This window comes from Apteryx rowi, unplaced genomic scaffold, assembly GCF_003343035.1.
Source record: "Apteryx rowi isolate R43461 unplaced genomic scaffold, aptRow1 scaffold_47, whole genome shotgun sequence".
Taxonomy (NCBI): Eukaryota; Metazoa; Chordata; class Aves; order Apterygiformes; family Apterygidae; genus Apteryx; species Apteryx rowi.
This window is the reverse complement of record NW_020450727.1, coordinates 267,867-283,788: the sequence shown is the minus strand read 5'-3', so window position 1 is coordinate 283,788 and position 15,922 is coordinate 267,867. Positions and strand designations below refer to the sequence as shown.

The 15,922-nt window shown below is 35.0% G+C and overlaps 1 protein-coding gene across 1 annotated transcript; it reads right to left on the bottom strand.

Moving 5' to 3' along the window:
• Positions 1-1,018: 1,018 nt before the first annotated feature.
• GCG (glucagon) lies at positions 1,019-14,435 on the bottom strand. Its single transcript, XM_026078061.1, has 7 exons — positions 14,350-14,435; positions 8,078-8,178; positions 7,522-7,683; positions 6,647-6,700; positions 4,868-5,005; positions 2,564-2,707; positions 1,019-1,523 (listed from the first exon to the last, which is right to left on the bottom strand). The coding sequence occupies exons 2-7, from the start codon at positions 8,173-8,175 to the stop codon at positions 1,499-1,501; spliced, it is 621 nt and encodes a 206-aa protein (XP_025933846.1). The 5' UTR covers positions 8,176-8,178; positions 14,350-14,435; the 3' UTR covers positions 1,019-1,498.
• Between the last annotated feature and the right edge of the window lie 1,487 nt (positions 14,436-15,922).

Here is a 15,922-nt window from a genome sequence, read left to right as displayed (position 1 = left end):
CTCTGATGCTGTTAGGAGTTACCAATTTGAAAAATATTTACTTTGTAATTACTACATGGATCCAGTTGTGCATAACTGAATAGCAATCTTTTGCAGTTCCAGAAGCCCCTGGAACCAAACCACTCTGTACAAGTGAGGTTAAACAAACACCACATCTATGCATTCTTTTTTCCCTCTTTTTAATCTCCAGTGGCATTTTGGATACTATGAATTTGTGTGTGTGTGKGGGGGGGGTTAGAGCAAAGTTCTATTGAATTTTATTTGTTTTTAAAGCTGGGATATTAGAAAAGCTGCATGTTGCTGTCAAAAAGCTGTTCTAGATGCCAAGTTGGGTACGATCAATACTGATCTGAAATTACAGAATATTGGTTCCTGTAGCACACTGGGAAAATAATCTAATCTTATTTTTYCATCTGAACATGGGAAAAAACTTTATTGTGAGGGTGACAGAGCATTGGAACAGGTTGCCCAGGGAGGTTGTGGAGTCTCCTTCCTTGGAAATATTCAAAAGCTGTCTGAACACAATCCTGGGCAATGTGCTCTAGGTGACCCTGCTTGAGCAGGAGGGTCAGACTAGATGATCTCCAGAGGTCCCTTCCAACCTCAACCCTTCTGTGATTCTGTGAAACTCCAGACCATTAGTGAAAGTTTTGGATTCTTTTGTAAAACAAATGTGACACAAAATAATGCTAGTTATTTCTAATACTAGTTTCTAATACTGTAATACTATACTATACTAAACTAATACTAGTGTAAGTTACAGGTTCCAGTTCTGACAACTCTTCTGCAACACATCAACTTCTACTATGTTCTATTATGTTTTCATCTTATTCAAATTCACACATGTCTTTTTTGAAAATCATTATGGAGAAAATGTCACAAAACAAAATATTGATTTTGTTGTATCATTCCTGACAAACCAATTCAAAGTTCTCAGTGACGCTACATATTAGAATAAAATAAAAGGAAGTGCTTCAGACAGGCACAACGGGAATACACATGAAAAGTCAACAGAAAAGAAGCTTGAAAAAATTTATTTAAGGCTATCATTTAATATCCTTAAAGCTTAGCCTTTTTATACCAAAGGTTTCAAGAGGGATATTCACTTCTCAGACATTTGTAACTGCCAGCCCCTTACAAATAATGCATATAATTGGTGACTGAATCATTTCTATGTAGAATTTTATAGAAAAATAATTTCACAATTAAATGTAAATGGACTAATTTAATTCTAATAAATGGAAAATATGAAGATGTGGAACTTTCATAGTCTTATAGCTATTAAGGTGGCTGTCCCTTAGACAATAGATTTTCCACATATAATCCTTTGGCAACACTAAACTATAGTACAATTATTTCCTGGCATGCAAGGTGACATAGCTTTATGTTACACCCAACATAAATGATAAAATACAGATTTCAGAATCTCTTAATAGCTGGCAGCTGATGCAGTGAAGAAGATCTTCATGTACCCCATTTTTATTTTGTTTTTTTTTTTTTACTGGTATTCTCCCAAAAGGTCCCTGGAAAAAAAGAAGCAGCAGTAATTAGGACATATTTGAAATTTCTTAAGATTTATGAAATATGTGCAGAACATATTTTTTTCTGGTTAAGAGTTAGCAGATGTTAGTTCCACAAACCCCTCAATGCCTCTCTTCAATAACAGATTGAAGACACAATTATTTCTAAAGGAAAAGCTTTTTAATAGTTTCTAATAGATGTTTTTCTTAAATTATTTGTTTCAATGCTGAACTACAAACAAACACAAAAATATGAAAACACTAATCAAAACTATAGTTTAATTATAGCTTCCAAATTTTTTGAGATAGTATTTGTTGTTTTAGATTTCCAAAATCAACTAGTGATTTTGGGTGCTTCAATCTTCAAAAGACTAAAAGTAATCTAATTTTCAGAATGGGCATTCGACATTCTGGAAAATCTGGCCACATATGTTTCTTTAGTTAGCATTTTATTATTTTTGAAACTTTTTGCTAATGTTAACAAACAATCCTTAATTCTTAACCCATTCACAAAGCTTGGTTAGAAAATGTTTTTCCAACAACATTTGCCTATGCATAGGCAAACTAAAGCAGAGATTTTTAAATAGTTAGCCATCAGGAACTCCGATTACAACACCCTATTCCCTAACTCCAAGCCACAAATTAGGGCAGTCTTCTACATCACAGTCTTTAAAAATAATTGATTTAGTATCATGTTACCAATAAATATTTCTGATTTTATAATGCTCGTGCAAATGAGAGTTTTATTTATCAGTACTTTAATATGGTCTCAATTCTGGTAGCATTTGGTGGCAAAACTCCCCTCAAGTTAAATAAGAAACTATTTAATAGGTTCACCACTGATGCAAATTATAGACTATATTTGGAATGATTTCTGTTTATAGTGTGCTATCCTTGTTCAGCACTGTCTATAATATAAAGTTGGTAATACATTTATAGATATGTTAATAGTTAGGGAAAAATGAGCTGTATTTTCTCTATGTGTGACAAGTACATTTAAACCCCCAGTATATTAAGAATTAACATGATCAAAATTCAAGCACCTTTGGGTAACTTTTGTGTTAATCAGCCACTTTAAGAACTCTTTGGCAGCCATGTCATCAAGGACTTTGTTGATATCACTCGTGAAAGTGCCGTCTGCATGTCTTCGGCCCATTTCTTCGGCCACAAGAGCTTTTTCTGGGAAGCTTCAAAGGGAAGAAATTATCAAACAATTTGTACATCGAAATAAATAAACTGCTTAAAAGGGCTTCATTATAGAATCTAATGCACTGTACGTTTCTGGTGGTTGCAAGGAGTAGAAGTTTGATCCTGATGTTATGGCTCAATAGCAGATGGTATATATCAGAACCCTTCTGATGCATTTTTTAAACAATAGAAGGCAAGACAGAAGTCTCCCTTTACCAGGTAGAGACTTATCCTTTAGGTGAGCCTAAATTCCTCTCAAGCATGTTTGAAAAAGCCAAACATACAAAAACATACCTCAATCTGCACCCTCTATGCCAAGTGGACTAGGCAACAATAAAATTCACAGTAGATTTACTAAAAGTCATTATTTTAAAAATACTATAAAATACTATAGTCAAATTTTTATACAGTTGTTTACTCTTTTAATTGGACATATAAGGTCCTAGTTTTATACTTAAAATTGTTTTGCATAAGCATTTAGACATTAAGAGCAGTAACTCTTTTTTTTTAAAAATAACCCTATTACAACATCAGCATTTTAGATTTAGAATCAGATCCTCATTCTTGGCTCTGTCCCTTTTTGACCACTGAAAAACCATTGTACCAGGAGCCTGATTTAGAAAGTTTTCCTCTCTTGTTTCATCCCATCAAATATAGGGAGATTTTAATCAGTTCCAGTAAGGTGGGCTGATACTGAAGAACACTGTGCTTTATGACCAGTGACAGACAGAATGGTTCTTTTCATGCAGTAATTTAGCATGGCCGTTAAGCTCTTTCAGGCAAGTCTATACACAAGTTTGACTGCAAATGCTACTAAACATCAAGAAGCAGGAGGGTGGTCTACATTTAGTTGTCCATCTAGGTTTCTAAGCTCAGTTTATCACAGCTAGGTTGTAATCTCTCTTTCTTACAAATACTAAAATACCTTATTTCTGCTCTTGAAAATAAAGCATGACAGAAAAAAACCTGCAAATCTGAACATCGCTATGAAGTGGCACCAAACTTTCCCTTCTCTTTATAGCTGACCTTATTCATTTAACTGTTTTTTTTCAGGAAATAGTCATTGTTTCCATAATTTACTTTTACCTATTTACTCTTCCTTGACTACAACACACAATCTTGTCTTACAGATTATATTTTATTGTTGTCATTATTTATTATTTTTATATAGTGCGAGAGACTTACATAGTACTTTACAGCTGGTAGAATATATAATCAGAGGCTGAACTGAAATCCCTGCCCCAAAGAGCTTACAATCTAAAGGCACAAACAAATACAGAACAGTTAAAAGGGGGGAGTGCTTGCGCATGGTGCAGCTGCTAAGCCATGCAGAGTTGGAAATATGATGAGATAGAAGGTGCCTAGAGAAGATTAAAGGTAAGGGTGTTCCAAGTGTAAGACTATCATGAAGGAAGGTATAAAGTCATGAGAGAGCAGATGAAGAGAATAGTAGGTTTGAGAAATCTGCGATGAGTGTATGGAGAGCAAGTTATGTATAAAAGAAATCAGAAGCACAGGGCAAAACAGTGGATCACGGAGTCCGGGAAAACTTGAACATAGCAAAACAAGTAGATGTGTCTTAGAAAGGAAAATATGTCATGGTTATAGAAAATGATGGTTATTTTGGCAGCAGCAACTTAGGCAGACTGGAAGATAGGAAGAAGAAAAGCAGTCATCAGTAACTGTTGGGTATGGTCACCAAAGCATGGGGTACAGCTGTGGTGGCAGGGACAAGAGCAAAAATTTAATTTTGGAAATATTGCAGAGGAAAAGTTTGGCTGCAAAGGGGAAAAAAAGAGAAAGGAATTTAAGATGACACTGACTTGAGTCATCTCAATGGTGGTTAAGGAGACTAAGCGATTTTATGTGAAGAGGGAAAGGTGGTAGTTAGAGAAAGATCTGGTTTAGTTTTAGATGTGTTGACCTTAAATATGACTTGACCTTACAGAGTGTAACAGCATGCTGAAGGTTTGCTTTAGTCTGTATTTGAACTTAATAATTTAAAATGGTAGTCTAACACCCACAGAGTATCTTCTATTACAAAAGAAAAACATGAAGTACAGCAAGAATGATCAAATATACTTCAAGATTTCATCAGACTTGATTTCTAACCCCCAAAGCAAGACAAAATTTAATAATAGGAATGGATGGATTCTTACTCTCTTCTTCCTCGTCCACTCACTAACCAAGCAATGAACTCTTTGGCAGCTTGACCTTCCAAATAAGAGGTGATATCACTGGTGTAGGTGCCCTCAGCATGTCTCTCATATTCAGCATGACGCTTGGAGATCCCATTGCTGAAAGAAGAGCAATACTCTAGGATCAGACTGTATTATTGTTTAAATGTTTTCTTTTTGTCTTTATTAATTACTATTTCCCACCAGACTAGCATTTCTTATTAGGGAAAAAGGGATTTCTTTCCTTCTCAAATTACTCCCAATATTTTCATCTTTAAATTCTGAAGGCATTTTCTGTGCTATGCAATATACACTTATGCAGAGATACCTGAACTATTTCTGAACAAGTTAGATCAGGTGCTGAAGGCAAATATAGCTGCACTGGAATGGTCTTCTGCTAGATTGATTAGCTCTGCTCAACAGACTATGTTGTATTCTACAGACATACTTCTAGTTACCTCTTGTTGTGCCAACCAAAATATTTCCACTAAATCACTCCTCCTGCCTTCATCTTCATAATTTCTTAGCCAAACTGTTCCAGCTTAACTCCTTTTGATTTTACTTTCTTTTGCATTTTGGATTGTTCTGTGAACACTCTTTTAACCGTCATTCTGACCAGGTGATAATCTTGGAACAATTTCAGACCTGGTCATCTGCAGTTTATGGAGAAAGATAATTGCCTTCTTCCCCCGCCCCGTGCTTCTTTCTCCAATATAGAGCAAAATTATATTACACTGGCCATTTGGAAGACAAGTTGCAATGAGAATAAGATGTATTTTTGAATATTTTCCCCAGATAATTTCCCTTGCATTTGTATTTCAGAATTAGCTACTTTCTGCCCAATTTTCAAATGCCTCTAGCCCTTTCTATTATTTTTCTGTCTTCTTGGGATTTCACCATTTCTCCCAATTTAGTACCATCTGCACTTTTCATCAGCATGCTAACTAGAGTTGTTTGGAACATTTTTGACGAAATGTTAGTTTTGTTGAGATATGCTGTTTCATTGAAGCTGAAACATTTCACAGATTTGGTATTGATTTTGACAGTGTTTTGAATGGAAAGATCTTTGTGATCCAGTCTGCCCTCTTTGGTATTTCTGACAAAAGGAAGAATGAATATAGGTATTTCAATCTGTTTTACAAAACCACTCAGTGGATTTTTGTTTTGTTTGTTCAAAATTTCCAACCCCTCATCCCCTCCCCAAAACACTGTCAGGAAACAAAATTTTGGCCTCCAGCTGCCCTTGTGTTCTCCATTTCCTTTTCTATTATGAACAATTTATATAAAATCGGACTGAGTACTGAGGACTAAGCACTGGATCATCTTTTATCAGCTCTCCCCATCTTGGTGCCTGGCCATTTTCCCTTCATTAGAGCCTTCTTATTAGTTTTCTTTGCCCTTAACATAATGMCTTTTTTTTCTTCAGCCTTCTTCTGTACCAAGTTTTTGTTTTTATCTTGTTCTCTCCACTTCTTTATTAATTAAAATGTCCTCTCCTGAAATTTATTGTTCTCATCCTGTTGCATTCTGTGAAGCCATTTTGGAAATCAAGTTGCACATGGATATAGAACACAGTTGCAGGAATAAATAACATAGAGACATTTCCTCTTTACTTGTAAAAAGTAGGTGCTGGCTAATTTATTTTGATAGATATTGCTTGGATAATGATACCATTGTAAAGAACACTAGCTATTTTCCTTCCTGCTTAACAGAAAACTAGCTTGAATCTTTTCTGAGTAACAAGTCTGGCAATTAGAATACCTTGAGAGCTGGTCTGGAAATTCGTCATTCTCTTTGTCCTCCTGTCCTTGTTGTCTGTAGCAGAATTCCACAATCATTAGATCATTATTAACAGAACATTGTGGAGCATGCATGAGCTGATAATATTCTATTGGATATTATTTAAATATCATTATAAACAAGCATGACTGAAAGATGAATATTATATATAGTTTTGGGCTAACAATATGCCAAAATTCTTAGTTTACATTTTAAGATTTTCACTGGGGTTTAAAAGCATTAACATAATAGATTAATGGATTCTGTAGGCAGATCTTCTCCGTAACACACAGCATAGAACTACATGCAATTACTCTTGCTCTCAGCTTGGTAGCTTGTGTTTAAGTAAAGCATGTCTTCAAAACACATGCAAACTCATGTCTTAACAATATACTTGTGATACCAGTAAACTATCCAGTGGCCAACAAAGCTTAAACCTTAGCTCCCTATTCACGAATGAAGCTTCTGGATTAGAGTAGCTGTAGATAGAAAAGTTTTATTAAAGCCCAGCAGCCTAGACCTTTACATTCTATCTACATACATTATTCCTACTGAGCTTCATTCACTGAGACAATTGTCTCAATGAGGCTGAGGTACAGTCTCATGACAGATAGCATATCAGATACTACTGATACTACACTTGATTTATCCAAATTCTTTTCACTGATTTTGCATATATCCACATTTCTAATAACATATTAACACTATATATAAATTATTCTTTAGCACTTTACTAATTTGAGGATTATATGTGGTTCTGCAATGGGGAGTGGAAATCAAGCAAACTGAATTCAATCAGATACTAGATTTTTTTTTTTTAATATGGAGATTTATAGCAATATGACCAAAATGCTTACCCATTTCTTTTAGTACTCATTAACCATTGCACAAAATCCTGAGCTCGTCTAGTGTCCAAGTACTTGCTGTAATCACTGGTGAATGTGCCTTGTGAATGACGTTTCACTTCATTCAGTTGTCTAGATTCATCTAATGGTTCAGACTGGGAAGCTTTGTATGATCTATGAAAAGTTTAGAACTTGTTAAACAGTACTGGTTACAGTGCATTCTACAATGCATTGACTTTCCTTTTAAAATATAATTTTATACTCAGACAAGGTAAGAACAAATGGCCTATCATTGATCATTAGCTGGCTGGTAAAATGAATCAATATAGCAGATTGGATACTGCACAATTACAAGGTCTTCTTGGATAACCAAGGCAGCTATTGCTTGAGATAACCAAAAACTTCTGTGCTGTACTTCACAATATTAAAAGCTTTTGCCAGTTCCAGTGGTAAATACTGTATAATAGTATAAAAAAGCTAACATTAAGTCATAGTATGCTTTGCTTTGAACGATAAGAAAACAAAGTTCACACCAAGAGTTTGTAGAAGTTTGATCTAAAGTATTTACCTTGATTTCTCCTCTGTATCCTGAAGAGGATTTTGCCAGCTGCCTTGAACTATCATTAAAAGCAGCCCAGCAACAAAATAAACAGTTTTCATTTTCATTGCCTGTCAAAACACAAATAAGGCAACAAAGAAAAATGTAATCATCTCTACATACTTCAGAATCTATTATATTGATAAAGAAACATCCTAATGCTGATCTAAACTTGAAGGTATTGAGAGCCTGTGTAAATGGAAGGAGACTACATAGTGCTTTGAGGAGGCATTCAGAAGACCTTGTCTCTGTTCTAGGCTTTACTACTAGAGTAGTACTACTCAAGCTGAGTGCAGAGAACTGCATCCTCAGTTTCCTTTGTAATAGTAGGATAAAGGTCCTTATCTTCTTTGTTCCGGGTTCTATTGATGGCAAATACTAGATCTGTTTTTATAATATTGTTTCAGTGCAAAACTAGGGTACTGGTGTGGCTTTTATTTTTTCCAGCTTATTTACTAGAGAAAAACAAAGCAAATCTGTGTGGAGAATACTATCACATCAGCCACTTATTCTTTCCTTCTAACTCTTGACTCTCCTTTAAAAAATGTTTTGAAATAACACATACTGCAGTAGTAGATCTCTGGAGTAAATGTCTTATTAGTGGGTAACTGTTCAGAAAAAAACCCAAACCACACACTAGCTTAACAATTCATGATGTATATGATATGCCAAGTTCTGCTTGTTGCACTTTYGATATAATACTCTATTTCGGTTTATGTGCTTCCATTATAGTCCATCACTCATATGGGTTTATACTTTGTCTTAATGTTAAGAAATTAAGGTAGAAAATGTTTGCTTCCAGGTGTAATTCTTACTGTTATAGGTCGTTCTGTTGGCTCCAGTGACGAACGGCTAGATCATTATACATTTCCTCATCATGTGCACTCTAATAACTTCAATAGTCTCACTAATTTTAATGTGTTATTCAATGTAAATTAGGGTATTACAGTCTGTACAAAACTTCTGGTGATTCACAGCCAAGCTGTGATTCCCTTACTTGCACTGGTGACTGATTACTCATGCAAGTAGTTCAGATATAACTTTTACTGAAAGTCACCAAGGGGAGTAAGACATTCTCTATTCCCCTAATTATGTGTGCTAAGATTCTCATTATTTAATGTATTGTTATTAGTCTGTTGACACATAATCTCCTATAGGACAAACACTGTTGGACAAAGAAACCTTAATCATTTGGGGCTCACAAAACCCTGTGTAAGAAGGAGCATGAGCAGCTGATGGCTAATAGACTCAAAAGTGCTTTGCACTGAGGACATCTATATGAATGGAAATGAGAGGGAATCTACTTAAAAAATCATCCACTATATATTGTTTATTGTTAATTGTTTTGAATCATTTACTGATGAAATGACTGTATAGAAAAGGAAATTAATTTCAAATTTGCTTAGGTGCTTTTGACTGTGACAAATAAATATGCCATTCATTCAATGAATAAAAGCTTGTTCATTGAATGCTGAACAGTAAATGCTCATTCATTCAAACTTTAAAAGCAGTACAGATCACAATATTAATCTGCTGTAAAGCAACAGAAGTTGCAATGAGTTCACATCAGTAAAAATGTCACTGGAAATATTTCATCATGCACATCAACTGATACTTGTTTGTGCATATGAAAGAGCTATTCTGCCACCCATGAAAATTTTCTATGGCAGTTTATATTACAGTCTGAAATACAAAGGGAGATAGGAAAGATGAGTGCACTGAAATAAAGTGGTAGGTGGCAAAGTAAGACCCAGCCAAAAGACACCCGCCACACTAAATTTAATCTGCACTGAATTACATCCTCCAACTCCACTGATTTTATTTATTTAAAATTCAATGAATTATAAAATAAGGCAGTCTGAGAGAAAACATACCTATTCTCTATTGCAATGTCTTGCCACAATAGGCTGAATTCAAATATACTACGGCCTGGAGGAAGCCAAATCAAAGTTTTGAAGGAATGATGTGTAAAGAAGGTGCAGATTTCTGTCTTGGGATTCAGTTGGCTCTGCACTGAGCAGTGCAAATGCAGGGCTATATTAACACCTCCAAAAAAGCCTATTCCTGCATCAAAAACCTTGCTGCTGCAGGGGTTCTACTCTGCTCCAGTATTGTCCCCCAGTTTCAGAGCAGACTTTTTGTAGAATCTTTCTGTTTCTTCCATCAGTTATGGAATGACTTAGAGTTGGAGATTAAAAGTAACAAAATTGAATATTCTCTGGAATCCAGCAATCTAACTGAAACCTCTGAGTGGATAATGTAGCAATTTTACTATAAATGGTTTATGATTAGCTTGTAGTAAGCTTCATTAAATACCCTGCTTATATATGCTATGAATAAACAAAAGCATTCAGTAATTCAGACTGCCATGATGAGGTTTTATTTTTCCAAAGATAAATATATACATTTTTGGCTAGAGCAATGATTGTTAGAGAATATGTACTTACCACATGTGGCCTACCATGTCATGTACTGTAGGTGAAGCTGAAGGAATTAAGCATACATGAAACTGGAATGTGTCTTATGGTAGATCTCAGCTGGTATAAATCGTAACTCCATTCTATGAATCTGTAATAATTTACACAAGGTTTGCTCCCTACTATTAACAGCTTGACACTTGCTGGGAATTTTCTCAATAGTTAGGAAGACTATATTGCTGCTGGTATTTTGTGAGGCCTAATGTTTAAGGGAATCTTAATGGATCTTTATGGAATCTAAATCCTGTATTATAATAACTGTTTTGATTCTGACATTGAGGTAAGTCCAATCTTAGGCAAAACCAGGAAAATAAGTTGATGAATACAAGATCTTCCGGCAGATTGCACCATTAAGTGATGGAGTCCATTTCAGTGTCTCCCCTAGAAGCCACTGCTAGTACTGCTCATTTTTTGATGGTATGTATGGAGACTAATGCTTTTCTGGCTTCTGTAATGCCCTACTACAGGAGATTTGATTCCTACACCTCATCATACCCTGCCTTTAGTACCAACAAATATGATAGTGGCCATGGAATCATTCAGCCCTGTTTATAACCCTAATTATAGTATTGGACTCTTTTCACTGTTTCCTTTGGAGCTGTAATTTGGTGGTGCAACACTGACATCCAATGTTTATCTCAAAGAATGCATCGTTTTACATTTCATAGGCTTAGGACAACAGGACCAAAATTGCCTTATTCTTTGGGAGATGTCTCTGTTGTGGTCATAGAACTGCTTTCATTGGAATGTAGTGACAACCATGCTAGCTGATTTAGCTGTAAACGAGTTAACCTAGACACCAAATAGAGTCTGGCTATTGCACCATGCATAGGTTAATTTGCCCTGCTTAATGGTACATTTGCATTTTGGTACACTTTTCAGTAAGCTGAATAACTAACAAAACAAGCTAGATTGTTTACAGCTGACTCTGGTATTGTTAAATCATGATGCAGTTTAGGCATAAACTAAAGTCACTGAGCTGGAATGAAAGAAATAGCCTAGTCATTAAATCCAGTCTGTTTTAAATAATATCAGATGCCAAACATTGTTCTTGTATATAAAATTTATAAATATATATTCAAAGCCCATTGCATTAGGAAATAGATTTTCAGTGATTTCAATATATCTTGGACCTAACCCTTATGCCCCAGTCCTATACCGCTTTCAGATGTGAACAATCCCATTGGCTATATTACGACTAAGAATATGTTTAATACTAAATGTATGTTTGTCTAAATTTTTCAGAATCAAAACCTGGGGAGACTAGTAAAAAGAGAGATATATAAATGCAGGTTTTGGAAATTAATACAATTTTCAGGTTAGACAATCCTGACAATGGTAAAACAAGCATTTTTGAAAAGCACTGTCCAGTTATTAAACTTCTGTCAAATAAGTTCTCGTAAAGCTTAGAATCAGTTTTGTATGATGTTCAATGTTTCATACTTGCTGTTGGTAGCCCACACCAGCAACAGCTATTTGTTTTCTATAAGTTAAAGAAACTACAGTATTTAATGAGTAAATTGCTATTTTATTCTTGGGCACACAAAAACATTTTGTAGAGAAAAAGAGACGATCAGCAAAAGAATACTTGTTTAGTTTATTTCTGTTAATTAATTAATTTCCATATCAGAAGAAAGGCTTTGTTTGCTTCAGATAGTTTAGGTCACTAGGAGATACTGAAAAAAACCATGATATCTCATTGCCAAGGTGCCAGAAAACTAAGGCCGATCTTAAATGAAAATTGTTGATTCTATGCTTACTAGGCTAATGGAAGTGTTTCAAATTTCTTTTTGATTGGAGATGAAAAACATAGCATAACTGAATTTGTAGGACCAGAAAGTATGTAACAAATATGTTTCTCAAATATTGATCAGAAAGTTTTAGTGCTGAAAATATTGACTCTTGTGACATTTATTTAGCATTTGAAATTAGAAAGGACTATTATTTCCTTGATATACTTGATTTTGCTAATTTTTCCAATATATTTTACTGCAGATGATGTCTTTGTACACTGCGTGCAATCTGTACTAGCTTAATCTCAATGAGTTTACAACAAAGAACCTTTCAAAAGTCAGTTTTGCTTCCATTTCCAGTTTAAAAATACAAACTATGGACTTACCTCAATAAAATAGGGAATATTTTAAAAAATAAAATGAAAGAATAAAAAATGAAAATGTAATAGCAAAAAATAGGTTTATATTGATATGACAATGTTTGCAGATAGCAATTATTTCAAATTATTAATAGATTACTTTCTCAGTGTATATGTATACTTTACTTCAAACTTACATACCATGCTATAAAATGCCTTGTGGAAAGTTCTGTGAAATATAATGGTTCTAGTCTAAGGCATTCCGCAGTAGGACAGAAATCTGAACTAAATTTTATACAATAATCACAGTAACTATGGAAAGGTTTTAATTTTTTATTACATGCTATAAAATTTCCATTTGAGAACCTACAGTGATATGAAAATAACAGTTGCTTGAGACAAACTAATATAAAAGTAGGGCAATGGAGTGGCAATCTGTCTTGGACAGTTTTTAATGAATGTCTACAGAAACACACTTATTTTGCATGCATTCTACTAATTTAATCCCTGTTGATTATATTTAGGAAGTATCTATATGGACTGAATCTAGTTTTTAAAATCAGACTCATTAAATATCTCTAAAGCAGAAAAAAATATAAAAATTAATAATTATGTATCTCACATTTAAATTTTGACCACAATGCATATTTTTCATGGTGTCATGTTTAATCTTGCTTCTTTCAGTTGCTTCTGTAACCCTAACAGTTGATTTGCCATTTTGGGATCATTCTCTGTTGGACTAATTGAATAGACTAAAAAAGATTTAAATTATGACGGTTAGTCATTAACTCCAAACATCAGTCACTATAACTGCAGAAGAAAACACCAATATATGGAAAGATCTTGTGCCTGTATTGCAAACTTTGGACAATACAATTCAGACAATGCACTCAGCCTTCTCAAACAAACTGTACCTAGTAGTTCATATAAATCTTACCTTCCAATACTTTGAAGTGATATGTAGCAGCGGGAGAGGGATCTGCTATTCTCTCTTCTGGAACTATGGGAAGCCTTGAGGATCCTGAGATCTGCCTAGCTGCCTCTCTTGCACAGCCTTATATATATACTGTTCAGCTCTAGTAAGCATTACGAGAGTGTATCATTGCTGACAGTTTCCTTATTCAGCTTAAAAAAAAAATCATATTTGCTATTCATTTCATTTGATAATTTTACAAGCAATTTCACACATTCATTCTGCTTACTTTATGACATCAGTGCTAACATGGATTTACAAAAGGAGTGAGGTAGCAATGTCCAAAGAAGTAAATATCAAACAGAAGGGCATTAGGATGATAAACAGTTGGCTAAAGGTGCTTGGGATTAAGGCAACAATTTCTCTAAATTCTGATTTGCCACATTTAACACTTCATATACAGCAAAATCTTGGCCCTGTTGGCATTTATAAYGTCAACTTCATCAAACAATTTTACATTAAGATTTATAAATTTAATACACTGTAACAATAACCAGCACAACTCCCTCAAAGCCCTCGATTAATTCCTCAAGTAATCTTCTTGTGCCAACATAATGAACATGAAGAGATGTGAAATATTGCAGTGATGGTTACCCATCATGCAAAATATAGCACTGGTCAAATTTAACAGAAAGATTTGATTATCCTAGATGTAATATGCCAACTTTGTAAATTCTACTGTGTGAAAATTTATATTCGCTTGAGAACAGTATGCTAAACATTCATTAAAAATCGAGTTTCACACTGTGGCCTACAGATTTATACAAAGATAATGCCCTTTGCTCACACGTCTCTGTTCCCTACAAGGAAATTAAAAGAAATATACAAACTTGAGTTTTATAGCTGTGTATATTCTATACAACTATTGTCAAGGTCCTAAAATATTCAGTAATAGGGGCAATTGCACAGCTGTGATGGAGCAGCTTTGCCAAAGACAACTAGATTCAGCCATCTGGTGACCAAAGGTAGGAGAGAGGGAGAGAGATACAAAGCTTCTTTGTCGATGGCCCTGGCAGCTAAAATAATCCATACAAATCTGCTAGTCTGGAATATGGGTATTTTATCCCATCTTTGAAGCAAGAAAGTGAGATAAGTGAGATATCCCCTTCAAGGAATTCCTGGAAAAGTTTTCTTCTGCAGACTTCTTGTCATCATATACATCATCATAATTCTTTGTAAAATGCAAAAGGACACAAACAAGTGAAATATGATTATTACATAAGTAAGGGATCATGTAGTCCAGGAGACACATTAAAATGAAGGATGCCACCTTGAGTTTCAGTTCTGCTCAAGAGAGGGAAGGGTCTGGGATCACAGTGGATATCTCACTGAACGTAAGTGATAGTCTGTGCTCCAGCATGGAGTGGCCAGTGGTCTAATTTGTGGTGCAAAGCATACACATTAAGCAAACCCTCTTACTTCCCCTCATACTACGCTCTGATATCAGCAGAAAATCATCTTCACTGAGGTAATTTTCTGCTGACTGACCACAGCCACACTGGTGTAGCCTGCATGACACAACTGAGGCAGCGTATAAACCAGATGCTGGCTTAATAACCCTAGTATTAGAGTGACAAAAAAAATTTAATGGATACTTCCTAGAGCTCTACCCTAAATACCATGCTCTGGTACCTCAGTATGTGGATAGGGAAACCGTAAGTCTCATTACACAGTCCACATGGTCAATTTTAATTTTTGCTGTTAGTATAATTTTTCTTTGCTCTTGGATCCATGTACTGAGATTCATGTTCCCTTTTTGTCATTTCTAGCTAAAATGCAAGTGACTACAAATGCTGCTGTTGAAAACTGAAGAGCACAGCTTCTGTTCCTCTCATCCCTGTCTCCCCTTTATACCTTCACCCATACTTTCTCCTACTGTCAGTCTTCTTTTTAATTGCTCCTTCCTTTTCCCTCTTATCCACATCTCCCTCTATCTTCCTCTTATCCTCCCTGCCCCGTACTGTATTTTTCACTCTCTCCCATCCGTTCAAAGTCATGTATTCCCAGTCATGGGTTAGCATAACATATACAAACTCATATACATGTGTACCAAACTTGGCTTTTCAGACTTTTGTTTGAAATAATCCACCAATACCTCCAGTATTACTGTCTCCATATGCCAACCTTCCCTAGAGCTAACAACTGTATAATATCTAAGCCATGGTGCCAAAGGAGCTAAAATGAGCTTGGAAACAACCTTAAACCCCAAATCTCCTTATCTTCATGAGATGCCAACTTCACTGAGATACATTGTCTTTTTTATTTCAAAAGTA